The 27,556-nt window shown below is 45.2% G+C and overlaps 1 protein-coding gene across 8 annotated transcripts; it reads right to left on the bottom strand.

The window, feature by feature from the left end:
* Window positions 1-9,499: 9,499 nt before the first annotated feature.
* On the bottom strand, window positions 9,500-26,136 carry LOC125545023 (protein unc-13 homolog). 8 transcript variants are annotated; one of them, XM_048708864.1, is made up of 29 exons: window positions 25,870-26,135; window positions 25,102-25,614; window positions 21,450-21,523; window positions 21,182-21,357; window positions 21,040-21,104; window positions 20,382-20,715; window positions 19,857-19,923; window positions 19,603-19,756; window positions 18,965-19,132; window positions 18,770-18,880; window positions 18,453-18,662; window positions 18,262-18,363; window positions 17,382-17,612; window positions 17,150-17,203; window positions 15,383-15,457; window positions 14,841-14,912; window positions 13,948-14,133; window positions 13,713-13,871; window positions 13,472-13,564; window positions 13,188-13,259; window positions 12,872-12,989; window positions 12,407-12,585; window positions 11,692-11,773; window positions 11,457-11,567; window positions 11,276-11,403; window positions 10,981-11,058; window positions 10,806-10,901; window positions 10,433-10,528; window positions 9,500-10,082 (listed from the first exon to the last, which is right to left on the bottom strand). In XM_048708864.1, exons 2-29 carry the CDS (start codon window positions 25,612-25,614, stop codon window positions 9,912-9,914), a joined length of 3,975 nt encoding a protein of 1,324 aa, XP_048564821.1. In that variant the 5' UTR covers window positions 25,870-26,135; the 3' UTR covers window positions 9,500-9,911. The 8 variants fall into 8 exon arrangements, 7 of the variants coding, with proteins under 7 accessions (XP_048564821.1, XP_048564830.1, XP_048564859.1 ...); XM_048708873.1 differs by having other exon boundaries at window positions 11,276-11,382; XM_048708902.1 differs by lacking the exon at window positions 25,102-25,614 and adding an exon at window positions 22,972-23,028 and having other exon boundaries at window positions 25,870-26,134.
* Between the last annotated feature and the right edge of the window lie 1,420 nt (window positions 26,137-27,556).

Below are 27,556 nucleotides of genomic sequence, written 5' to 3'. Positions count from 1 at the left end.
CTCCCCCAAGCTCGCCGTCTCCGCCCTCCGTCGTCTCCGCTCCGGCCACCACCAAATCTCTCTCATCGGAGCTGCCCCTCGACGGCGGCTAGCCTCGTCGGACGCGCTCCTCGACGGCGGCGTGAGCCTCCCCGCGCGTCCTGGTTAGTCTCTCCCTCCCTCTCTCCCCCGCTCATCCCCATGCCCCCACGGGGCGGCGACCTAGGGTTAGGTGCGGCCGCCGTTCCCGCGTGCTCGCGCGCTCGCGTGCTCCCGTGCTCCGCTGAATTTGGGTTGTTCTGTTCATCATGCAGTTCATATCTCCCCTGGATCGCTGCCGAAGGGCCTGCACTCGCTGGATCTGTCACGGAACAAGATCGGCAACGTCGAGGGGCTTCGGGAACTGACGAAGCTTCGCGTGCTCAACCTCAGCTACAACCGAATTTCGTGCATCGGCCAGGTAAGTCGCAGACTTGGGGTTCTTGCATTGCACTGCACATCTTCTGTAAATTTCTTAGTACTAGATTTATTTCTGGTCCATGTACACCAGCATCCTATCCAAGACAGACATGTAACATTCCATAGGATGTATGGATCATATCTTGAATGATATGGCAGTGGCCACATTTGTTGGTGGCTGGGACCAGCCACATTCAGTAATTATTTTTTTCCTACAAAAGTTCAATGTCTATGCATCACATGTTATAGTCCGAGGAAAAGTTCACTGAAATTGTTGTAGTTTAAAAAACAGTTAACTGAAACTGTTGTAGTCTGAAACTGTTAGGAGTTGGTAATTATCGGCAACTGTAGTCTGAAATTGTTGTAGGTTGGTTCAATTGCCCATCATTTTAGCGACGACTGCACCTTGCCTCCCCCACATTGATGTTGCTGTGCTTGCGCCGGTTGGAGCTCTCTAGGAAATTTTGTGATCTAGTAATCCACTCTTCTTTCTTTACAGACGGCGTGTGCGAGCAGAGCCACCTACTTGTTTGCAACACATGCTTGCATTTTGACAGAATCAGATAGTAAAAAAGAGCACCATTTCTATGTGCATGCTGTACTAGTATGAATCTGAATGTGCCCCATATCACTATGCGTGCCTAACATGTGATTTTCCCTTCAAATGCTCTATCATAGTGACATGTATGGTGAGGGTCACGGGACTGACTGTATGGTTCTGCTCTATCATTGATTTACTTGTTTGGTTTGGTAGCTGGAGCACTGTATCAGTGGTGCTAAACTGCTCTTGTTATCTGACTTGTTGGTGCGTTATGAGCCACCGTGTTGTGTATGGCCTGCCTAAGAATTGGTTAAGTAGTAAGTTGTTTAGGCTTGGCCATTTCCACTCATTGTAGATAGATAGAGTTACACTTTTGTTACATTGCGTTATCTTTCTGTAGAGTAGTAATGCTCCACTTCCACATATTTTTAGTTAGTTATCTTCCAGTAGTATTTCAAATTGAAGCCCTGAGCAGCAGCACCTCTTGTGTTGTTCACTATCACATAGTTGCAGTTTGGCAAACACATGCTAGTAAATATTCTACTGTTTTGAAGTGCTTGTTGGAATATGTGTGTGAAATTATTTTGTGGCAATTGTTGCTTCTGATCAAAACAGGTACCTTATAACATCATGGAATCACAACCTTATAACAAATAATTTAAGAGGCTATGTTCTGGTTTGCTGTATCTCCACCAGTTTGGGTTGGTGAATGTGGATGATTTTTTATCCTGTGAACTCATTGTACTGCTACAAGAATTTGGTATCATCATGGTGTAATTTTGTCAACTTGTGATGCTGCTGCTGTATCCCGAGAGGCCCTTGAGTTTGCCGGAATGTCGATTAACTTCCGTTTCGGCAAATTCGGGTACTCCATATGTCCTATTTTCAGCAAAGGTTATGCTGAAATTTTCCGTGAATTTTAGCATGACTTTGCTAAAAATAGGACATATGGGGTACTTGCGACTAATGCATGGGCCGGGGTATCTTAGTACTTAGTTAAGTAGGATCAACTGCCCCGCCATTCTTGCTGCATTAAACCATAGGTGGCAATAGAGCTAAGTGATTAGGCCCAACTTAGAATTCTCCTTAGCATCGATAAACCCTAGATGATAAACCCAACATAGGTGGCAATAGAGCCAAGTGATTAGGCCCAACGTAGGGTGCCTCGGCATCGATAAACCCTAAATGATGAAAACTTAACTTGGCTTCTATAGGGTGCCTCGGTGTCAATGAGAACCTAAATGATGTACGCTTAGGCTTTTAGGGTGCCTCGGCGTCGACAAACCCTAAATGATAAAAGCTTAGCTTTTAGGATGCCTCAGTGTCGAAAAACGCTAAATGATGAGACCATGATCTTGTTCCTGGACAATAACCAACTTTTTGACCAAACTTTTTTTCTATTTAGAGCGAAACATGGCCCACAACTATGAGGCCGGCGGTTTGGGCGGCAAGCAATTCTGGGAGTTGTCCCAGGAGTTGGAGGATGAACCTCACCGCTATGAGGACGCCGCGGAAGACACCGATCCTGACTACACAACCCCTAGTGGCATCGGGGATGACACCACTGATGATGGCGCCGCGGATGCCACCACTGATGATGGGGGCGCACGCACAGATGGCAGCCAACCGAAGAGGCAACGGAAGGACCGGCGCCCGAGCGTGCTCGGCACCATCAGGGGGGAATTTACTGAAGTGAACTCCGGCGGGCATCCGACAGCGCCCAAACACGTAGTCAAGGGGTACTCGGTTCAGCTCGGGTGCATTCTCCGGAGCACCATCTCGATCAACACCGAGAACCCAAGGCATAAGGACCGAGGGAATTTGCGCAGCCTCCTCTTCACAAAGCTGCACGAACGATACAAGTTCCCCGCTGAGTTTGCAAACACACGCCTCTCGGGGAATAAAGTGAACGGTGCCGCCCTCACGAGGATGAGCATGGCCCGTCTACTTGGAAAAGCACGGTGAAGGCAATGATTGAAAAAGGTGATAGTTATGAGAAGATCAAGGCAAAATATCCTTTGATGAGCGAAGATGACTACAAGGAGTTCAAGATCAAGTGCGAGAGCCCCGCAACCTCCGAATCAAGTCAGTGGGGGAAAGAAATGCGGTAGTTGAACTTAGGGGTCCACCAACTCGGTCCCGGCGGTTATAGAGTGGCGGAGCCTATATGGGACAAGGAGGACGCGGAGCGTGCCGAGCAAGGCCTACCGCCCCGCTTCGAGAAATACCGTGACAAGCAGACCAGGAACTTTCTCAGGGCCCGGTACAAGGAGGACCCGGTAACAAAGGAGCTTACCACGGATCCGAAGACCAAGGCGCTTGAGCTTGTTCTGGGAAGGAATACACCCCCGCGTAATTAGCTCCATATGGTTGCATTCTAATTAATCCCCAATATTTCTAAATGGTTTGCATTCCTTCCGCAGGACAATGAAAGCAGTAGCGCGGGGTCGTCTCAGAGCTCCCCTTTCGACACCCCTTTGAATAGGGCGTTGAACGTAATGAAAAATAAGGATAAGCTCAGTAAGCCGACGTCAACTGGTCGTGTGGCCGGCAAAGGCTTGTCCACAAAATGGTCGTCATACTATACCGCTGGTGGGTGAAAGGAGAAAAAGACCAGCTCGGAAAGCCAGTCGCGCGAGGTTGAAGCACTCAAGGCACAAGTGGCGCGGATTCCGGAGCTTGTCCAAGAGCAAGTGGAACAACAACTGGGAACGAAGCTCAACGCCATGGTGCCTACGTTGATTCATGGGCTGACGACGTGGATTGCGGGCGGCCAATAGGGGCCTCCCCCGGTTCCTAGCTTCACGGCCAGCAACTCGCACAACGCGCAGGCGGCGCCATTGGTGTCTCCGGCGGAGGCGGTATTCGTGTCTCCGGCACCGGCACGGGCATTGGAGCTTAATGCACCCGGGTGTACGCCGGCCGGCACCTCGCCAGCAAGCGGCCCCTCCGTCAGTTGCACGCCCGCCGTTGGCGGTGCCTCGACATTAGCCGAGCTCGACGGCATCATGGTAACTAAGCCTCTCGGCCGATGACTTGATCTCCTTGCCTTTGACTGGGCATCCATGACGCCCTACATGTTTTCTTAGGGCGCCGCCGACGTTCCTTGCACTCTCCTGCAGTTCGTGGGCAGCGAGTTGGTCGATGTCGCCAAGGGCAGAATCGTTCAACCGGGCAACCCCATGTTCCACGGTAATCCGATGCCACCCACAGTGTATAGGGTTTAAGTGGTTCGGGTGCTGCCAGGCTGCGACGAGCTGTTACCTCCGATTCGACCCGCTGGGGCCAATGAAGAAGAAGAGATGACCCTCAGCGCCTGCGTAAGCTGTCCCCTGCTTTGGCCAAAGAGCCAGATTCGTTTGGGGCGGGGGACACCACCCCACAGACAAGACCGTCAGTCGTGCCGGCGCCAAGCCATGGCAAGAACGTCGCAACGCTACCGGACATGCCGGACATCCCTATGGCACAGAATCCGGACATGCATATGGCACAGGATCCGGACGACGACGACAACGACGACGGTACATTTACCAACGTCGATAAGTACTTTGCCGAACATGGGTACGGTGACGAGTTCTGCGGGCCTCCTTCTCAAGAACCCAACCAAGACGACCGCGATCTAGCTGGTACGGCGGAGAAACCCAGTTGCAACAGGCGTCGTCTGGCGTTCAGTTCTCAGGAGACGCCTCCAGCTGCCGCCTTCACCGAGCCTCAGATAGATGAGGTGCCAAATATTATCAGCCCCAACACGCTCAAGAAGGCGGTCTGTGAGCAGAACTCGGTCCCATTACAGCAGATCAAGAAGAAGGGACGGAAACGAAAGGCTAAAAAGGGCGCCGGTGCGAGCCAGCCGGCACCGAGTATGATCCATGCTCAGGACGGGCCACCTTCACCTAAGGATATCTCGAGGAGGGTGCATGTGGTGGGTAGGGTGATGCTACCGACAAATATGCTCAATGCTACAACCGGTGTTATGCGGAGTCTGCATGACAGTGTTCTTTCTTTGGAGAAGCGGCGTCTCAGAGAGAATGATGTGGCATGCCCAGTTTTCGTGGCCAAGGTGCCAGAGGGCAAGGGCTTTGTCGATGGCGCCATCGGGGGTACGATCGTCCTGCGGTTTGATGACATCTTTGCTATGTTTAACCTTCATCCGCTGCACTACACCTTCGTTCGGCTGTTTTCGCTGAGTATGGAGATGCGGATCATTAGAGACAGGCCCCCAGACATCATGATAGTCGACCCCTTCTACATGTGTGCCAACTTCTTGGGCAGCGCTGGGGACCGCCAAGTCGCGAGTTCACACCTCAAAGGCGTCATTCTGGCAAACCCAGATAAGGATAACTTCCTCGTGTCTTACTTTCCCGAGTAAGTCATCCCTTAACCGCCCCGAAACAAATGATTTCTTAGATTTCGATCGTTCTTTCTTTTTTCTAACATTCTGTGTTCTGTGCAGTGACACACATTGCACACTCATCCTCTTAAGCCCGAAATATTCCATGGCCACGTATTTCGACCCGAACCGTGATTCCAAGATAGACTACACAAATATCAAGAAAGTTCTTGATGATGTTCTCCCCGGCTACGCCAAATCTGGAGGCACCTTCACCAGGCCAGTTCGTAGGTACGGCAGGCACGTGTTCGCCCACAATACTAAGTTCTGCTGCGTCAAGCAGCCGCCTGGCGGTCAGAAGGATGCCTACTACGCCCTCCATGACATGCGGGCGATCGTACAGGACCATCATCACCTTCTGCTACCAGATAATCTCAAAGATTGGGCCGCGAGCTTGTCGGCAATCCAGGACGCGGACATCAGACAAGAATTCTTTCGCATCCAGTCGGAGTTAGCGGAAATCATCCATCAAGATGTCCTTCATACCTCGGGGCAGTTCTACCTCAGATATCAACCGTCCAACAGTGAGATAGACACAACGCTACAAATGCAGGCTGACAACGCCCGCGATTTCATAACCATCACGACAGACGGCGGCTTCATCCACGCTCCGGTCCCATGAGTCGAGTCGAAAGTGGTGATGCTATGTGTAGTTCTGAAACATTGATTGGCTCATGTTGTAATTAAACTTTAATGAATTGTATGTCTCTTTGGTTTGGACAGTCGTTCAACTTAGATGTAATCGATGCTATTTATTAGTAGGACCATGAATCGTGCTATTAATATCTTGCTTTTCTCTTCCGATCCTTTTGTTGCATACTTATATATTGCTTATGTATTGTCTGTTGTTTGGCTTGTGCATAGAGATGCCGTCGTATGTCGTGTACAAGGGTAAGGTTCCCGGAGTCTACGACGACTGGGAGGAGTGTCGGAGACAGGTTCACCGTTTCAGCGGTAACAGTTACAAAGGATACACCACTAGGACGGAGGCGGAATCTAGATACACCCGCTATCTAGCGGGAGAGAGAAGGAAGCATTGGAGGAACCGGATGAAGACCAGTTTCATCGCGATGATGCTCATCGTGATGACCGCAGCTCTCTTCTATGTGATGGTAGTTTAGATGATCGATATCGACTTGTAATGTAAAGACAAACTCGCTACTCGCGGTCTCGAGACTTGTAATGTTTTATCTTTGTTCGGTCTTTTGAATTCGGAGACTAATATGATGAATTGTATTCGAAGACTAATCTTCTATTGTATTCGATGAATATGTTGTTGTTGTGTGCTGCTGTCTATATTCTGTCCAATAATATATTTTGTAACCTGTGCAAAAATCAGAAAAGTGAAAAAAAACTAATATTCATACTAATGGCGCATCACCTCAAAGTGCGCCATTAGTATGCCAAAGGATACTAATGGCGCATCACTACACAGTGCGCCATTAGTATACCAAAGGATACTAATGACGCATCACCCCACAGTGCGCCATAGTGGGTAAATATGATCCCCTGGGAGGCATACTAATGGCGCATGGCGTAGTGCGCCATTAGTATACCAGATACTAATGGCGCACCAGTGGTGTGCCATTAGTAAAAAATACTAGTGGCGTGGTACTAGTGGTGCGCCATTAGTAGGCAAAACTGATGCGCCACTAGTAGGCATTTTCCTAGTAGTGTTAGTTTCACCACCTGACATTGTAACCATTCCTCTGAACATTTCGGTTGAATAAAGCGTGAAGAGGTTTCTCAAAACAAAACAAAAATGCAAAACTTCCCATTACCCCCGTGAACGAATTGTTTGGGACCCTGATAAGTGACACACATGTGGCACGAACACATGACAACTTCAAACGTTTTTTATGACAAGTTTAGTAACCTGAGGACGGTAACTTTTAGTTGTCATAACAACTTCCTTTTTAGACGACAAGTTTCGATTGGGGGGGGGGGGGGTATTTTTTTCTTTTCGGATGGCAACTTTAGTTGTAAATAACGTTAGGGCCATAGTACTTCGTGCCAACGTGTGCGCTGATAGGCAGTGGTGTGCCGGCCCAAATTTGGGCCGGTCACACGGGAGCCGTCAGATCGCTCCACCTCACTTCGTCCGCCTTCCGCATAGGAGAAACGAAAGGCCGCAACGAGTGCCGCCGCACCCCCTGTCAAAATGTGAGCGATGGAGAGCTTGAAGCACTCCTAGGATTCACCGCCGCCGCTTGCTGTCGCTGCTTGCCGGTTGCAACACCGGGCCGCTCGTCGTCGCCGCTCACCGGTTGCAACATTGGTGCCACTGGTCCACCCCTCCCTATGCAGCAGTGGCGAGGGTGCCGGTTCCAGCATCCGCCACAGCACGATTGATGCATAGAAAACGTCGTGTGCATCAACGGCTCGCCACTGCAGCTTTTTTCTCGCCGGTCACTAGTTAAAGCTTTTCACATATATGGTTGAAACTTCTGTGTCAACGATTGCAACTTTTTTTCGTTTCGCTGTCACCGGTTGAAGCCTTTTATATCACCGGTCGAAGCTTTTTTTAGCCGGTTGAAGTTTTTTTCTTCATCATTGGTTGCAGCTTCCGAGGTTGCTTGGTGGTCGGCCCTCGATCCCCGTCGTCTCTGGTTGAAGCTTTCGACAATGCTGGTGGTAACATTATCGATCGTCGATTGCAGCTTTTAGTGTTGCGCAGCGGCTGACCCAACTTTCTCGTCGCTGGTCGTGGCTTTTCTCGCCGCCGGTTGCAACATCGTCGTCTCTGGTCGTAGCTTTTCTCGTCGCCGGTCGTAGCTTTTCTCGTTGCCGGTTGCAACATCGTCGTCTCTGGTAGTAGCTTTTCTCGTTGCCGGTTGCAACATCTTCGTTTCTGATCGTAGCTTTTCTCGTCGCCGGTTGCAACATCGTTGTCTTTGGTCATAGCTTTTGTCGTCTCCAACACCGGTGGCATAGGATGCAGCGGACCGGAGGTTTGTTAAGAAGGTGGCGTGGGAGGCGGCAGCCGCTCGCCGGAGGAGAAACATGTGAGGAACGGGAAGGGGATCGCCCCCATGTTGACGGGAAGGGGTGGCCGGCGACTCCATGACAGCCGGCGGACAAGATCCGACAGGGGAGGCACGCCAGCTTGGAGGAACAGCACAGATCTGGCTGGAGGCGCTCGGCAAGGGGGTGGACGAAGGCTACAGTCGCCATGAATGAGGTTGCGATGTTTTTTTCTGAAATAAAGAAGAAGAGAGAGATGAATACGTGTGTGTGTGAAGACGACCGGCTGAAGCATTCGGCATGGGCCAAACGCAAGCGTTTTCCTTATTACTACCTCCATATCGAAATATTTGTAGTTGGGGAGAATTAGTACAAGTTTCCCCAACTACAAGTATTTCGATACGGAGGAAGTACTTAGGATTGTTTGATGGGTCCCTCCCATGGACATCAGACATTGGGGTGCTTGCAAAATTAGTGTCTCAAGGACACTGACTTATTACGACGCGTCCCTAAACTAGGCGCCCTTGAACCGACTTACGACATGAGACGCGATTCGAAAAGAGAAGGACGTGGAATCCGAGTCTTGAACGATGATGATTCGACTCTATAGATTTCGCCAAAGCCTTGATCCAGCACATCTCGATCGCCTCAATCGACTCAAGCTGCCAAATCATGGACAGCATGGCCGCCGCCGCCGCCAACTCCCGCTGCAGCCGCGTCGTCTACGTCGGCAACATCTCCTTCAAAGCCGAGGAGACGCCTGCAAGCTCATCGGCCCTGTCCTCTCCTTCAACCTTGCCGCCGCCACGGGGAAGCACAAGGGCTACGCCTAGTACGCCAACAACCTGCACGGCCACCGGCTGCTCGACCGCAAAACAGTTTGTACTACGATGTACAGTATATATATGTGATAATGCAAAATTTTCTTTAGTGTGCGTTTTTTCACAAATTATTTCTTGTGTTTTTCATGAGGTTACTAATTTACTACATATGACAACGTTACTACTAGTATATATTTGTTTCAGGAATCCTTGGGTTTCTGTAACCATCGCTGCGTCAAAGTTACATTCTTGTGAAAAACGAGATGAACTTGGTTATTACACGAAAATGAACTCAAATTTCCTAGAGCTGAGCTTCAAATCAGAGGGAGATTCAAGTTGAGTTCATGAAATCAAAAGTGGACCTTCTCCAATTTTTATAAACTTCACACTAACATTACACACCACAACAAATGACTGCAAAAAATCACATTGGTCATAACAATAAAACAACCACCTATAGAATTGTAAGCATCACTCCTGAAACCACGCAAACAGACCAACATTCCCATCAGACAGAAACGCCATCAAAATCCAGCTAAAAACTCCCCAAAGAAACAAAGGTAAGACATCTAAATCTTTCCTGGGGAGAAGCAATCAATCAAGACAATGCCCATGAATCAAAACTAGCCTATGGTTCCCTAGCTCCGACTGCTAATAATGCACAATTATTACAAAATAAGCTTCCTAGGTTGCAAGGCCGAGCACCGTTCCATCCATTATATGTACCTTTGAGGTGTTTCCAGATTTTCCCCATAAATCAGGTGCTCGGGGGAGCTGAACTGGGTATCTTGAAATGCTTCTTCACATAGTGTGATGCCTCTGAATCATTTCTGTGGCACAGGACCCTCAGCAGGGTTTTGGAGTCGCTTCCGAATTTGCTTTTGCCCCCTTGAGTAACTTCGCGCAGATCATCAATAAGCACACGGGTCTGGGATAAGAAATGACATCTAGTCATTTACAAATATGATTTACAGCAAAAGGATACTCAATTTCTTATACTACAGCATCCCCAGTCCCAAGTCTTAACAACTCGATGGCACACTGCTGAGCAGTCTTTGATTCAATTATGGAATATTTTCTAGAATTAAATTGTAGCTAGTTTGAACAAAAAAAATTTTACTAAGTTCACTCTAGTAGGCATTTAAAGCATTGTGCGTATAACTGGAGATATGGCAAGCTCATTATAGATGGTGCTTCTCGAAAAACAACGGTGCACTTGTTCTATCAGCATTGACCAATTCCCCCAAAAGGTTCATGAGAAATTTAATCCAAAATTACCTCTTGCTTGATCAGATTTATTACAGGACGAACACGCGAGACCAAATTCTCAACAGTTCCACGAGGCAGCCCATCTCCGCCAGATATGAAGAATTCCTACGGCAAAAAAAGGGGTAACTTTTTTAGGTAAGCAAACAAGTAGTCAGCATGGGTTAAGACAACATTTTATCGGTCGGACAATAAAAACAAGGCAAGATTAAATATATGTTCCAGACACATGATAAGCATGTTCAATATAGAATGATACAGCCACACACAAGATGTCCCTTGTATATACCTTAAGGCAACAATATATTTATTGGTCGGATAATAAAGACAAGGCAAGATGTTCCAGATACAAAAGCAGCCAAGATGTCTTCAGACAACAATATACCTTCAGAATTTCAAGATCTTCCTCCAAAAGAGGGGCATCATTCGGAGAGAAGACGCGTGTAGGACCTCCATCTAGTATTACCCGAACTAAGCCATCCTACCAAAAGAGATTACGACAAAATTATAATCAAAACTTTTTACAGCATCTCACTGATCTCAACAGCCAAAATTATCACCAGGGATGCTTGCAGAAGCCCTGTAACCACACGATCTCGCAGTTGCTCCACAATGACGTCACAGAGTTGAGCAAGCACCTAAAGAGTGAGCATTGACATCAAATAAATGCCAATTAGTTCGGCAGAAGCTTAGTAGCTTACCAACTAGACTACAAGTGGAAACCTTTAGAAAGAAATGCTAATAAATATGCTTGTCCAAAGTATGAGGTATCAGCATATGCTTTAGCATTTGGCGAAAACCGAAATTCCGACATAAAAACCGTCCATTTCCTCGCATGCGAACTTATGAACGTACCAAATCAAGCACTTCGACAATAGTGTCCAATCGAGCTTGTAAAACATTGTTTTTGTACATATTGTCGATGAATGGCTGTTGGAGGTCCCAAAATATGACCTTTAACCCTACGAAAGAAAAGATGCAAACTTCAACATTGACAAGCTATCAGCTTCCAAGTGTGCATACATATTTTTCTTACCTGTAAATTCACATACCCGATCAATAGCAGCATTGATTTCTTTTCTACTGCCATCAAATTGATTCTTCTGATTGGAGACTACACCCTTTGACTTGCCGTTCATTGATCGTCCTAACACAGTCCAAATATTTTGAATATATAAATGAACTAGTTTGATCTATGTGGACAAGACCAAACAGATTAAGTGGCAATCTATGTGGATAAACTGATTACTTTTTTTAAAATGCACACTTACTGATGTTAATTTTGTCACTTTGCCTTTTAGCCCACCGCTCACTTATGCTGTCCTCCAACTTGCCTAGCTGGCTTATAGCATACTGTTTGGATATTAATAAAAAAACATCCAGTTCAGAAACTCTCAAAGTAATCAAAATGAACAAGCGAATAGCAAGAACGTCAATTATCAAAAGAATGGCATGAGTCTTGTTGATGTAAATCATGGTTAATTATGAAAGAATGACATGGATCCTGTTGATGTAAATCATGGCAACAGCCAGTACCAGCTATTGACTCGATACTAGAATATTGTGTCAAGTCCAGAGCCATCAGCACAATTAATAGAAAATTTCTGCAATGATTCCATGTAAAATTACTGATAACCAATATTACTAATAATGAAACAACTTAATATTAACTACATTCAAAAGGGAACAGCATCAAACCAGAAACCGTGAAAGATACAGACAGTTAAAAAAGATATATTTAATGTGACTGTAAGCTGTAGCAGGTTAGCAGCATAATTATCAACTCCATATCTGAAGTCTAAAAAATTTAAGGAAATACTGCTCCAGCGTGAGTGTCAACCATTCCAAAATAAATCTTCTATGAAAATTGCTATGTGTTTTTTCCTTCTCATTTACATCTTTGTGTACCAAAAATTGCCCAGGAACTTGGTAAGTCGTTCTAAATAAAAGTAACATAGCAGCATCAGTTGTAAGTAACAAACTCACATATAGACTGTTAAGCCGCACACATAGCTTTGACATTGTAAGTTGAACTATTTCACTCGATTTTCTCTCATCAACAGGTCTGACTTCTTGGATTTCCTTTTTTACGAAAGCTTTGATTCCAAGCTCCTTTTTATATCGAGTAAGGACAGGAACAGGTGGAACTAAATCTTCTTTGTCAACTGCAAGCACACAAAAACCATTATCAATTAAGAGCTAGAGAAAATAAAGAGGGTTAAACCAAAGCATGCGGGTTAAAACAAATGAGATAGATATTTCTTTTCTCCATACTAGATACTATCTCAACTATACTATTTAGCAGGGACCATCTATCTAAAGCACAATTTTATAGGTTTGTGCTCTACAACAAGATAATATGTGACTTTAGGAGAAAGAAAAAATATATAGACGTCCAGCAAGATAAACAGAAACGTACTTAAGGAGAAAGAAAATGGTGATGATACAAACCTATGGGTTGAGTAACAAGTTGTGTATAAATTTGAAATGCCTTGTCAATGCCACGACAGAAGCTATTTAATTCCCCAATTCGCATAGGAACCTTGAATGCAAAAAACTGATCTGCAGTCTGCAATAGTTCACAAGTGATCATTACTTTCACAAATACAGGTCATTTATCAAGCAAAAATATATATTTTAAACAATTAAGACATGTACATAACTTTGAAATATTGTGGCATAGAAGAGAAACAACATTAGATATTAACCTGTAAGGAGAAATTAATGAACAAAAAATTAAAGAAGTAATGGAGGACAGAAGCAACACCTCTTCTATGATTCTATAGACTTCAACAATAGAACCCCCATGGCGTTGTTGAGGGGATATAGGATCCCAAGTCTGCCAAACATAAAATTTAGCATAGAGAAAATGGTGCGGAAAATTTACAAGAACACTCGATGAGTACCAAAGTAATGTTAGGAAGCAAAGACAGGTGGCAGGGGAAAAGGATGTATTGTAACAAGTGGCAGTAAAACAAAATGCTCTAGCATACCAAATAAGATGCTTACACAAACTAAAAAACAGTCATATACAAAAAGAAATGTGCTAACCTCTTGTTCAGCAGCCCTTTTAACCCAAGTTTCAACTCTCTCCAGTTGCCCATTCACCCAGCGTAAAACAACCGTGCCCGATTTACTTTCAATCTGAGATAAACAAAAAGGCAGCAAATCAGGATAAACATAACAAGAAGCCCCATGGGGGGGCATGAACATAGCATGTCAATTGTCAAAGTGACACCCAAGCAATTTGCGTTTTTGTGATTGTTTGTAGTTGAGGAAGAAAAGATCTAACCTCATAAGGAACTAGCTTTTGTCTACATAGACTGTCCAAACCATCGTTACCCACAACAGAAGCCATCACTGACATTATGTACTGCTCCAAAGAATCAGCTGCCGGAAATACAGAAACTACGTCCTCCGTAAGATGCTCAGAATGCTCAAGAAAAGGTCCCTGCCACAACAACTTAACGTAAGCATGCAGCCTCACAAGGTTGTGATGGATTTAATAGTTATTTATTATAACTTACCAATTTGTTTCCATACAGTTTATGGAGAAGGGAAGCGGAAAGAACTGCTGCCTGTGGATGCCATCTTGACAAAACTGGGGAAAAAATGTTTGTCTCTATCTTCAAAAGCTTCTTCGTCTCCTCAGCTAGAGATGCTAAAACATGCTCATGTGATGTGTCTGCTTTAATCTCTACGAAATGTGCAATCTGAAACAAAACAAAAAATAATCCATAGTGTTGACATATAGATGGAACTAGAAAAGTACATGACCTATACAACTACAGATTGCACTATATGGGTTTCCACTCCAGTACACTAAAAAACTAATGACCTGACCAGAAAAAAAGTTACAATTAACAGTAAAAATATGAAGATATAGAGTCTAGCATTTATATCCTTTGATATGCAGATGAAACCACGTGCTTAAACTCTTATACGCACGTAGAACATGAATATTGCATAGAAGGCCTCATGTCATACTGACTTTTGACTTTTGAGGAATACAGTGACCAGGAAAAGACCAGAACAAACCCTCTAGACCAAAAGGCCAAAAAGCATACACAAAATTTGGGGCAAAGAACCAAAATACAGTCCTACTAAATATAACAGAGGTCATGCCACATTCAAATATACAAAGTGATCAAACACCTCTAACTGCAAAGAATTTCGCCAACGGTGGCAATAACATAGATTTCTAGAAGTGAAGGTGATCAAATACAACACGACAAATCCAAGATACATGTATACTATAATGGACCAACATTCAAGGTCTGCATAAGCAGGCATGGGTGAATAAGTGATCTTATTATATCCATCTCATGGTAAAATGAGAAAAATACATCAGGAAAGAATGAAAATCAGCAATATTAGAGCTACACTACAAAAGAATAATTACAGCTGCAAATAAGGTCACCTTCATGAAAGCACTTTTGACAGAAGAAGTGATGTAACGGTCAATCTGGTCTCGATCAGGTGACTCCATTGCCTGATGCAGGAAAGCAAAACCGGTGCCAAATCAGATTTGTATGTATGTGCAAACGCTAAAGCTCTGGTTTTCCACATTCTGCAGCGCCTATTGAGAACAAAAGGTTGCTACTGTATACTACCACAAGTTAGAAGACGAGAAGTGTGGTGGTTAGAGACCATTTTGTGAGGAACACTACTAGATTTGTTTGTACTCAAGTGACTTCTGCTCAAGAAATGCCTGGAAGCGGTGGTGCTTATATGCACTGGCGGAGCATCGGCGGGACCAAGGAGGGTCCCCCCCCCCCCCCCCCAAAAAAAAAAAATCTCCCGGCCTCTCTAATCTGTCTACCTGTTTTGGCCCCTCCTTGGATTTCACTCACGGTCCGCCACTGCTCATACGTACACTAGCCACAGGCAGACGGTCCGACTTTTAGATTACAAAAGGTATGTTGGATGAGAAATGAAGGATTGAATGTAAAGCTTCAGCACCTTGTCATTTTCTTCACCAAGGATTCGCCTAGTAAGCATTGCTACTGTTACGATATCAACCATCATACTGGGACCCTGCAGATGTAAAGACAAATTTAATGTGGGGAAAAGGTAAGATCGTCAGTACAAACAAAAATAAGAGATGAACAGGTCCACTAGAATCTACACTAGCTTAGAGATAGCAGATCCCAAATGGTAGTCTGAACAGAACAGAAATAGCAACATGCACGGTGGGAGTGAGGGTGTTCGGTCCTGTTATGAATAGTGAGTTCAAGGGCAGCAAACTCCTCTACCATTGCATGCTGCCATTCCTGATGAAGAACATCACAGAAACAAAGTCAGCGCGGCAAGAGCCCACGCCTGCAAAAACCAAGGAGGTCAATAGGCGTACCGGGACGAGCGTGAAGGGCATACTGAAGAGAAGATGGTGCATCAGGAAAAGATGATGCCTCACCAGGAGAAGGTTAGTTGGACTTAGCAAGCAATGGCTTGTAGGCAGCAAACTGGGTATTGCACGACTCCATAACCTCATTATGATGACCAAGTGCATGCTTGTGAGCATCCTTAAAAGCCTTCTTTTTCTGAGCATCATTCTCTTCAGCAGTACCATGCGAGTACATGCGTGACAAGGAAAGGAAGGCAGGCACTGCACCTTACCAGTAAGAAAATCTCAGTCACTGATTGGATATGAAGGTGCGCGTGAATGGCCATGCCATGGTAATTGATGCTATCAAAGATCACCAGGCGGAGGGGAACAGAGACATTGCCCAATGAAGAACTAGAAGATGGCATTTTTTTAAAGAGCATCTACATACAGACAGAGCACTCTGAAAATAGAGCAGAATGCCTGCTCAGCAACCTGAGGAAGAAGGTTGCGGCGGCAGAGCTCGGGAGAGGAGCATGGAAGCTCAGCAGAAACAGAGGGCAGATATGGCGTGGTGAAAAGCAGCGTCCATCAGAAAAGAAACCGACATTGTACAGATGGCATGATGGCTGCGCACACTCGTGGCATGCAGAAGAACACAGAGCAGAGAGAATCAACCAGATCGATCTTGAAGGAGACAAGTGAAACGAAAAAATTGAACCTTAGAAGCCAGCTCTTCATACCATGATATGAATAATGACTAAATCTATTCCATGGACTCTAGGTCTAATACATACATGTACATGAGAGGAGATAGTAGGAATTCTAGGACAAAAGGAATATTATAAAGAGTAACAACAATACAATTCTCTCAAACAGTTCCCACCCACCAGGGTTCAACCTCTAGGATCGACATGGTGTGCCAGATATTTAATCAAAGTAAATACATATGTGTGTTCGGTGCAAAAGTGTGCACTCATGTAACATGAGGCTCCTATACCTCTACAATAGTTGTAGGGCTTGTAGTGGATGCCCACACGCGAGTACTGTGGCGGATCAAAGAAGATTCATCTGAGACACAGAACACAGCATCATACCGCCGTCAAGCCCTGGGTTGAAGGACTGTAAAACCACCCGCGCATGTGTGTAACGCAAATGAAAAAAATGGTGGACTAGAAGAAAATTATGCGCTCAAATCTATGTGCAGGTTAGATCAAATATGAAACACACGTGAGCCTAACAAGAACAAGAGATGAACATGACAAGCTTGACAAGAGAAACTATGCCTGCGAACTATTCCATGGGATACTTGAATATACAATTTGCAATTTTTATCATAGCAAGGCACATGCAGTCATTCAGTAACAAAAAATGATAAGTAACCAGCAATAATGATGGTTTGCCTTATGCGCATATGTGTTGCAACATTCGGTGGTGAATAACAAATCAGACATAGCCTGCACGAAGTGGTACATGATTGTATTACTCATCTTCACTGACATGGTAAATATTTACTGTATAAAGCAAACAAACCCAGATCTATTCCTTGTTGAAATGAAAGGATAAGTTTCAAAGAGGTTCACTTGCCATGCATGTTAGGTGCACATCAGCAAACCAGGATTGAGAAAAACAAACCTCTGAGAAGTGCAGATGATAATCATTCAATTTCTTGTCCACCCATTTCTGAACTGGAGACAGGAAAGACTGGAAAAACGTAAAGTCCTGGCAGCTATCATCGGCATCAACAGAACTACGTAGACTTTTCAAGTGTAAGCGTTCTTGTGGACCACGCTGTTCCTTCAAGGGTATCTTCCTCAAATGCTCAATCACAACTTTCAGGAGTCCTTGCTCACCTGTAAAAACAAACTGTGTTGCAGAACACATTAATTATCATACTATGGTGATGGTAACTTGGTTCATGAGCTAATAAATTAGTAGCATGCTACTGAACAGGACTACATATTTAGTCCAGTGTGGTTTATGCAAGAGCATCTTTTGATCTCAAGAAAAACTAAAGACCCAGTGGTTACTGGTTTTAGATATGATTCACCACTTTAACAATAATCCTACATTATGACAGGCTTAACTTGAACTGTGTTATTATGAAAAGGCATCATTTCCACAAATGGTACGGGCAAAAGGGGAGTTTGCACTAAGGTTTTTTTTCAGATAACTGTCTCTAAGGAAAAGGCATCATTTCCATAAAATGGTGAAGACAAAAGTGGAGTTTGCACTAAGGTTTTTTTTTTCCAAAAAACTCTCTGACAGACTGACATTATGAAGAGAAAAGACTAGAAGCGCTGTCACTAAAAACTGGATAAGGATGAGAAGATCCTCCCTTGCTTTGGCTCACTCAGAATTCTTAAAAATAAAACAAGATGCCAGAATCCAGAAACACATCTGATTGCTGCCGTAGAGATATCTAAGGCTAGCCGCAGCATAAGCACGAAATACTCCAAGAAGGATACATGTCAAAAAAATACCAAGGATAGCCTCTTCTCGGTTAGTGCTTTACCTGTCGGAATAATACCCATGCATAGCACGTATCATGAATTGTCTCTGTGATTCCTAGTATACGCCAAGTGGACTTTAGGAGCTCAAGGATTTCTTCCACCTCCTGGTTGATAAAAGTAAAAGTATGAGACAAATATTGCAACCAATGGGGTGGACAGCGGAAAATGGCAAACAGGGATTTGAAGTACTGGCCTCTGTGAGTTTTCCCTCATCTAAGGTGTCAAAAACACTGCCAAGCATTTTTTCATACAAGGCGGCATTCAGATGGTAACCATCAGCCCAATGACAAACCTCACCGGTAAGATCGCCACGAGCAGGCCTTTCAGAGAAAGATGTAGCAACTTCTCTCAGTGAACGTAGGCATTCTGTACGTTGAACCTCCGCAGCAGATGGGGATAGCGACTAGCAAACAATACAACATCGTAACCTCCATTTAGTTTATAGTTCATATAGTGCTTATTTGAATAAATAAATCAACCATAATAACTAACTGGGGTAAAGCATAAAACCTCAGATTCTTCAATCTTTCTGAAAAGATTTCTTAGCTCATTGACTTTTCGACCTAACTCTCCAAATCCAACAACAGGATGGTTTATTAGGCCCTCCTCCAGCATGTTCAGCTAAGCAAAGACACAAACAGACCTTATATTGTTAAGTCATGCAGGTATGGTTCAAAATCCTTAAAGCACAAATGGATGGCTAACCTGTCTTTTCTGCCAACGAAGATATGCCTTCATGTCAGAAAATTCAGCTCTAGATATACAGCACAGTAGTTCCAGTGGTATCAAGAGATTGTCCATCCGTTTTCCGACTTTACCCACCATAGCATTAAGTAGTCCCTGTCTAGTCCTAATATCCATGGACTCCGTTATCTATTCAAAAGCAGAGGGGTGAAGGAGGTAAGCAGATGTAAGATTAGCATTCTGAGTATCTTTATTAAATTTGGTTGTTCACAAAAATATAAAAAGGAACAGTAACCTTAAACTCAACGAGTTGTACTATATATGCAGTTTCAAACAGCACAAGAGATTTGCAAGCTACTAATGTTGAAATGTACAAATATAATTTGGTTGTTCACAAAAATATTAGATTTGGTTGTTCACAAAAATATTAGATTTGGTTGTTCACAAAAATATAAAAAAGGAACAGTAACCTTAAACTCAACGAGCTGTACTATATGCAGTTTCAAACAGCACAAGAGATTTGCAAGCTACTAATGTTGAAATGTACAAATACAACTTCAAGTGAGGGAAATAAATATATAGTGCAGAACAACAGAAAACACAAAGGCGCAATTTTGTCTTTCAATTTATTAACCAGGAACAGAGGTAAGACAAGTCACCTCAAGTTGGGCTCTCAAGATTTCAAGCAGGCCAACTAAACCTGGTTGCCGGTGAGTTTGCGATTCAGCACTTTCACTCTTACTACGGCCAAGTTTCCTCATTAATCTGTGTCTCTTCTCTTTCTTCTTTTCTTTCTTTGGAACTATAAGGCCCCTATAAGCAGTAGAAATAGGTTAAGTACTATGATAATCTTGGAAACTGCTATCTTCTAATTAAAACACTATGCTCGACACAGTGAACTGCACAGGCCTACCCTGAAGCGCCAGCAGCAGCAACAAGGATTTCATATGCTGTTTCACGAAGATCATCATCTGTGATACCTGGAAGAGTAAGACAGATGTTGTTTTTCAATAATTTTCTTTAGCCGATAGTTCAGAATTCAGAGTCAAACAAAGAGATCAACGATGGCCTAGTTATATCACTAACTAAAGCAAACGCCTTTAACTTTTTTTATCCAAATAGTATAATATTACAAACTAACATGTTTAAGAAGTAACTGAAGCAAATAATGACAACCCAGTTATTGTTCCAATAAAGAAAGTGAACACCTTCACGTGATTCAATAAACTAAAGAAAGCAATAGTGCATCACTGGCAAGTTATGAGGAGACAACCAACAAAATGCATGTAAAGGCAAAAGGGACAGATAGAAGATCATCGAAATTGTCTGTAGTAGCAATAGCATGATAATTATTGTATCAGAACATAAGGCATGGCTAGTCTAGTTTAATCTATTATGAGGCATGCAATACTTATAGTTGACAATTAATAACTATTACCTGTTTCAAATAATGGTAAGCGCAAGGATATATCGTTGGCATCAGTTTGATGCCTCCTAGAAGCCCTTCGACTATCGAATTCACCTTCATCATCCTCAAAGTCTTCAATGTCATCTATGGTTAATTCCTCGGTGGGAGAGTCCAATGATAATGATTTTGGTAAGTTTGCAACTGATGATGGCACAGCAATTTGTGGTTGTTCAACAACTGGTGGTGGTACCACAACTGGTAATGGTGCAGCGGCAGGGACAGGGGGTGGTTCTCTTGTTGGTGCTGATCCAGAATATTCAGGTCTTGTAAGTAAATAGAACCCTTCGACATCTCCAGTGTTATCCTGAAAAAACAAAGTTCAGGCATATGAAAACTCAATGGGCAATGAATTTTAATGACTCTGATCATGGTCTGCAAAACAAATGAACCAAGCATGTAGCCCAATGTGAAAATTTCAACACTGAAATTGGGAAGATTATATAAAAATGCACATATGAGGAGCCGTTTGGTATCCATGGGCATTCAGCAGAATGATTAGTAAAGTAAGACAGGCGGCAGTATCATGAATGTTTGAAATTCCTAAATCATATTGTTTCTCCTTTGTCAAATGGTAATTTTTAGAAGAAAAAAAATACAATACATAAAGAAACCTTAAGTATAAACTCACGACATATGGGTAATCAAGGCTGTCATGATAAAGCCGGATGGCATCTCCAAGGTCAAGTGGATCCCCTACAACATCAAAGGATCATCAGTACAACTATAAGGAGACAAAGTGAGATACTTGAATGAGGCTACAACTACTTCACCTTTCTTAGCGCAATTGAGGACATAATCAACACTGACTTGATCAATATCCACGTCATCCAGAGAGATAGCACCAGGCGGCATTACAACTTTCTTGATCAAGTTACCAGAAAGGATGTAATTGAGCAACACATGGCGATCACGGCGATAACGTTGTAGCAGCTCAACAGGATTTTCTCTGGTCAAGTTGAAACATGGTGAACTTAGTTTACAACACAAGCTTAACGTCGCCTATGAATGGAAGGATGCATGTTCTGAAGCGATCATTACTCATCCATATTGCGTGCAAGGGAGACAAAAATCTGAGGATGGACTATCAACTGCTTGCCACTGGCGCAATGAACCTGCAAACAAAACAAAACAAAAATCCATTGTAAACTAAGGATGTGCTTGGTTTGAGAGACATGCTAGGGTGGTTGTGGGTATCCCCAACCAGGTGGCTAGGGATAGCCCTTTTTTTTGTTTGGTCGGAAAGGTGGGGTTATCCCATGTTTTGTTTGACTTAAAGGATGAAAAGTGGCTGAGGATAGCCATTGAAGTGTTTGGTTCGAGGGACAAATGAAGGATAAGGGTTGTGGTAACCGTTTTTATTTGAGGTGCTGAGATTACCCTCATAATTTGCACTTTTTCAATGGAAAGAAGGAAAATACAGTATGTGCAGTCATAATTTCGAAAATCTTAACTTTTTCACAGCAAACCAAAACAAAACAATAGTAGAATTTTTGAACTTCGTCACATATAATAATTCAACATTCCATAGATAAGTCAAGTGCATAGAACTCATAGTTCAACATTCTATAGAGCACTACTAGAACTTAACAGTTATACAACCCATAGTTACTGTCTTGGTTGTCAAAAGAGCTAATTCATACAACCCATAGTTACTGTTTTGGTTGCATATCTGGTGTAATGGAGGCTCGCACATGTTTACCATCAATAGCTCCAATATAATCCTATTTGGTGAAAACAAAAACCCAAAAATTAGGATCTAAACAAATTCATGCCTACAATGACAAAATGTAGTTGTCACATGGTCTCATACCTTAAAGTATGGATCCCACCGGTAGTTTCCTTCTATTTTGGTTTGGGTCTCCAATGAAGGCTTCCTAATAAGGTCATCTCTAAGCTCGCCAATAGCATGGAGTACCCTTTGGAAGTAACGGCTCACAACTTCACCGGATCTACCAAAACTGGCGCCAATTACCCTATTTCCAATGTTGTACCCAACGGTGTGCAAGAACATTCATTGCTAACTTGTTGCTCAATAGTCAAATGTATTGTGTCCTTTAGCAAGTTGCGATCCCTAAAGAGTTAACAAAACCTAAAGAAAGGTACTCTCCGAAGCCTAAGCATGTTCACGCAAGTTGTGTCATTCTTCCATATTTTGTTGTCAAAATACTCTCTTCTCATCCTATCTCTCTCATCAATTGGGGCATACGTAATTGCTTCTCTCCTTTTTCTTTTTCTGGATTGAACAACCAATGTTATCATGTTGATAAACCATTGTGCCGCAGCCGCATAAATTAACATCTTTGCCTTTCTGTCCATCTAAAATGCAGTATAGGATTCAGCTATAATATGCAGTACAGGGTTTAGAGCTAAAATATGCAGTATAGGATTTACAGCTAAAATATGTTATCTTTTGTCTCGCTGTCCATCTACGTGTGAACAAGAATTCAATAGCACACCGTATGTGTACAAATGGCCAACTACTTAGAACCAAAACCAACATTCTTTTTCCACTGCCAAACATTTTACTAAAGAACAGAATAGGATTTAGGGGAGAAATAACCTCAGATTGTAGTTGTGCTGCTGCTGCTAGATGTACTGACGGTGGCCTTCAACTTTCCTGTGCCAGAAAATTAAATCAATCAGCGAACTACACATGAGCAGAGACCACGCATCACCAGCCCCTGCACGCACGGAACACTAGCACACATCTAGCACACGCAGCCGTGCGCACGCGGGCGAGCCGTTCAGACCCATGCAGGCAGCCGTGCGCACGCATCAGTCACCGGCCGCCCGCGCCTCCTCAAGCCCCCAGTCGCCGGTCTTGAGAACCAGCTGCGCCGCCGCCAGGCTTGAGATCCAGCCGCGTGCGCGCCTCCTGAGGCCCCCAGCTGCCGCCGGCCTTGAGATCCAGCCGCGCCGCCGCCTCAAACCCTTGCTCGCATCGCCCGGGGACACCCTCCGCAACGGCCGGCCGGCACACGCGAGACGAAGCAGAGGAGATAGGGAACGAGTAGAGAAGGAGCTCACCTCCCGCCGGCCTCTCTGCTATCTGCTAGATGCGCCGCCGCCGCCGCGCACGGAAGAGAGAGCGCGAGTAATGGGGGAAAGCGAGGCTTTCGTGGGGTAAGGTTGCGGCCGGCACACGCGAGACACGTGGGGTAAGGTTACTCGTTCCCTATCTCCTCTGCTTCGTCTCGCGTGTGCCGGCCGGCCGTTGCGGAGGGTGTCCCCGGGCGATGCGAGCAAGGGTTTGAGGCGGCGGCGCGGCTGGATCTCAAGGCCGGCGGCAGCTGGGGGCCTCAGGAGGCGCGCACGCGGCTGGATCTCAAGCCTGGCGGCGGCGCAGCTGGTTCTCAAGACCAGCGACTGGGGGCTTGAGGAGGCGCGGGCGGCCGGTGACTGATGCGTGCGCATGGCTGCCTGCATGGGTCTGAACGGCTCGCCCGCGTGCGCACGGCTGCGTGTGCTAGATGTGTGCTAGTGTTCCGTGCGTGCAGGGGCTGGTGATGCGTGGTCTCTGCTCATGTGTAGTTCGCTGATTGATTTAATTTTCTGGCACAGGAAAGTTGAAGGCCACCGTCAGTACATCTAGCAGCAGCAGCACAACTACAATCTGAGGTTATTTCTCCCCTAAATCCTATTCTGTTCTTTAGTAAAATGTTTGGCAGTGGAAAAAGAATGTTGGTTTTGGTTCTAAGTAGTTGGCCATTTGTACACATACGGTGTGCTATTGAATTCTTGTTCACACGTAGATGGACAGCGAGACAAAAGATAACATATTTTAGCTGTAAATCCTATACTGCATATTTTAGCTCTAAACCCTGTACTGCATATTATAGCTGAATCCTATACTGCATTTTAGATGGACAGAAAGGCAAAGATGTTAATTTATGCGGCTGCGGCACAATGGTTTATCAACATGATAACATTGGTTGTTCAATCCAGAAAAAGAAAAAGGAGAGAAGCAATTACGTATGCCCCAATTGATGAGAGAGATAGGATGAGAAGAGAGTATTTTGACAACAAAATATGGAAGAATGACACAACTTGCGTGAACATGCTTAGGCTTCGGAGAGTACCTTTCTTTAGGTTTTGTTAACTCTTTAGGGATCGCAACTTGCTAAAGGACACAATACATTTGACTATTGAGCAACAAGTAGCAATGTTCTTGCACACCGTTGGGTACAACATTGGAAATAGGGTAATTGGCGCCAGTTTTGGTAGATCCGGTGAAGTTGTGAGCCGTTACTTCCAAAGGGTATTCCATGCTATTGGCGAGCTTAGAGATGACCTTATTAGGAAGCCTTCATTGGAGACCCAAACCAAAACAGAAGGAAACTACCGGTGGGATCTATACTTTAAGGTATGAGACCATGTGACAACTACATTTTGTCATTGTAGGCATGAATTTGTTTAGATCCTAATTTTTGGGTTTTTGTTTTCACCAAATAGGATTATATTGGAGCTATTGATGGTAAACATGTGCGAGCCTCCATTACACCAGATATGCAACCAAAACAGTAACTATGGGTTGTATGAATTAGCTCTTTTGACAACCAAGACAGTAACTATGGGTTGTATAACTGTTAAGTTCTAGTAGTGCTCTATAGAATGTTGAACTATGAGTTCTATGCACTTGACTTATCTATGGAATGTTGAATTATTATATGTGACGAGGTTCAAAAATTACCTTGAAATATGGATTGAAGCGGGTGCTTTCTTGTATTTTACGATGGCAATGGTTGGAGGGAGGCTGAATCATCTCATCTCTCAACTCCCCAACAGCATAAAGCACTGCCTTAAAATACCTACTAATGACTTCGATAGATCTTCTAAAGATAGGTTGTAGTGTCCTATACCTTTGGTTATGGCCAACTATTAGAAGAAACATGGCAACTTGTTCCTCAATAGAAGTATGAATGCTATCCAACAACAAATTTCTCTCTCTAAATATAGCACACAAACGGAAAAACAGAGCTTTTCTCATTCTGAGTTGATTTGAACAATTTATGTCACTAGAGTGATAAATGTATCTCAAATTTGACTCTCTAGATATGGCACGATCGGCCATGCTGCCCACGGTTATCCTCGGTGTTTGTTGCCTAGATCTTCTAAACATGACCATCATGTAAGCATACAATCCAGCCACTAGACCGGCTCCTCTCACAATTAGTTGCCTTCGTTTTCTTGCCAATTCATCCATCTATGACAATACAAACAAAGTATCATATGCATAAATTTTTGTCTTAACCATAGTAGGCTCTCTCTGTACAGAAGATAGACAGTAAATAAAATCAAAGTATCATATTCCAATTAAGCATATTTTGCTCTATCTTCTCTGTACAACAACAAGGGCTGTTCCCTGTTCAAGATCCCGATCCGAGGCAGGAAGGACAGGGGTAGGGGAAGGAAGAGAAGAGGAGGGCGGAGGAAGGGAAGGAGGGGGCGGATCTGCTACCTCTCCCGTGTCAGGGTCTACTCCGGCGGCGGCGGCGAGTTGAGGCCGGCCAGGAGCAGGGGCGGGCCGGCGGCGAGTGTAGGCCCGGCCAGGCGCAGCGGCGGATCGGCGGCGAGGTAGACACCTTCAGCAGGGCGGCGGAGAGGTTGAAGAAGGAAGGGGACTGGCGGCGGGGTAGCTAGCGGGCGGTCGCTGGCGGCTAGGTCAGGAGGGCTCGGGCGAGGGGAGGGGGGAGGGGGTCGCGCGAGGGAAGGGGGAGGGGTGGTCGTTCGAGGAAAGTGGGTCGGGGGGAGAATTTTTTCCCTGTGCGGTCTCAGCCTCGCTCGACCCGGCAGGCGTGTTTTTGCATCGGTTCGACTATGAGGTCCATGCACTCTACCAAACAAAGAAAAGTGGGTCGGATAGAGAACTTTTGGGCCTATACACTCTTCATGCATGCTGTCAAACACACTCTTAGAGCATCTCCAGCCGCGCCCCCAACAGACCCTCCCTAGGCGTTTTTGCCGCGTCGGCGCCGAAAAAACGGTCTAGTCGTGCCCCCAGGACGCCGAAAAACGCCGGCTCGGGACTTCTTTTCGTCCGGCGGTCACAGGCCGAACCCGGCGTACTGGGGGGCAGTTGGGGGCTCCGGCGCAAGGGAAAAGCGCGGCTGGCCCACGCCGTCAGGGAAAAAGTCAAGGTTTTCTTCCCCGACTTGCCTCCCACCCCCCGCGCCCTCGGCTGCTAGTAGCTTTATCCCGGCGCCGCCCGCCGCCTTTCACCACTAGATAGCCATTCCACGCCGGAAAAACAGTAGAGCTTCGCCGCGGCAGCCCCTCCAACAGCAGTTGGGTGTTTCCGGCCGCGGAGGGGCAGTTTAGCGGCGGGGACACGCCCATCGGGCGCAAGGTGTTCGGCGATTTGCCTGCCTCGGCGATGGACTCGGATGACGAGGAAGCGCTCGCCGCGCTGCTGGAGGAGGAAGCCGAGGCCGACGTCCAGGAAGAAGAGCATCTCATGGTGCTCGCCGCCCTCGCCCAGCTGCTGGCGAGCAATGAGAAGCCGCGGCGAGGTGGCTCGGCACCGGGGCGGGTGAAAGCAAAGAACCAGCGTCGTCTCGAAGGCTACTGCATGCTCTACTCTGACTACTTAGCCGATGTTCCACTTCACGGCGAGAAAACATTTCGACGCCGTTATCGGATGAGCTGAAAGCTCTTCCTCAGGATTGTGAATTCCATCTGGGAGTTCGACAACTACTTCAAGTGCAAGATGGATTGCACTGGCGCCCTTGGATTCACCTCCATCCAGAAGTGCACGACGGCGATGAGGATGCTTGCATACGGAGCTCCTGGTGATTCACTCGACGACTATGGGCGCATGGCCGAGTCCACCAGCATAGAGTGTTTCTACAATTTCTGTCGGGCAGTGGTGGCAGTGTTTGGACCGCAATACTTGAGAACACCCAATGTGAAAGACACTGCTCGGATCCTAGCACAGAATGCAGCAAGAGGATTTCCTGGGATGCTTGGAAGCATCGACTGCATGCATTGAAAATGGAAGAATTGCCCATTTGCTTGGCAGGGGATGTACAAAGGCACCAAAGGCGGTTGCAGTGTGGTACTTGAGGTGGTGGCCACACAGGACCTCTGGATTTGGCACTCCTACTTTGGTATGCCAGGAACTCACAATGACATCAACGTGCTGCAGT

The sequence above is a fragment of the Triticum urartu genome, chromosome 1, assembly GCF_003073215.2.
Source record: "Triticum urartu cultivar G1812 chromosome 1, Tu2.1, whole genome shotgun sequence".
NCBI lineage: Eukaryota > Viridiplantae > Streptophyta > Magnoliopsida > Poales > Poaceae > Triticum > Triticum urartu.
This window is presented reverse-complemented; position numbering and strand designations above follow the sequence as displayed.

Bases quoted from the DNA above. Each gene is read 5' to 3' on its own strand.
- LOC125545023 (XM_048708864.1), bottom strand. From the start codon at position 25,614: ATGGATGAATTGGCAAGAAAACGAAGGCAACTAATTGTGAGAGGAGCC. The intron at 13,260-13,471 runs GTTAGCACATTT...TATGTTTGGCAG, and splicing joins AAAGGGCTGCTGAACAAGAG to ACTTGGGATCCTATATCCCC. The intron at 11,404-11,456 runs GTAAGAAAAATA...TCAATGTTGAAG, and splicing joins TCGGGTATGTGAATTTACAG to TTTGCATCTTTTCTTTCGTA.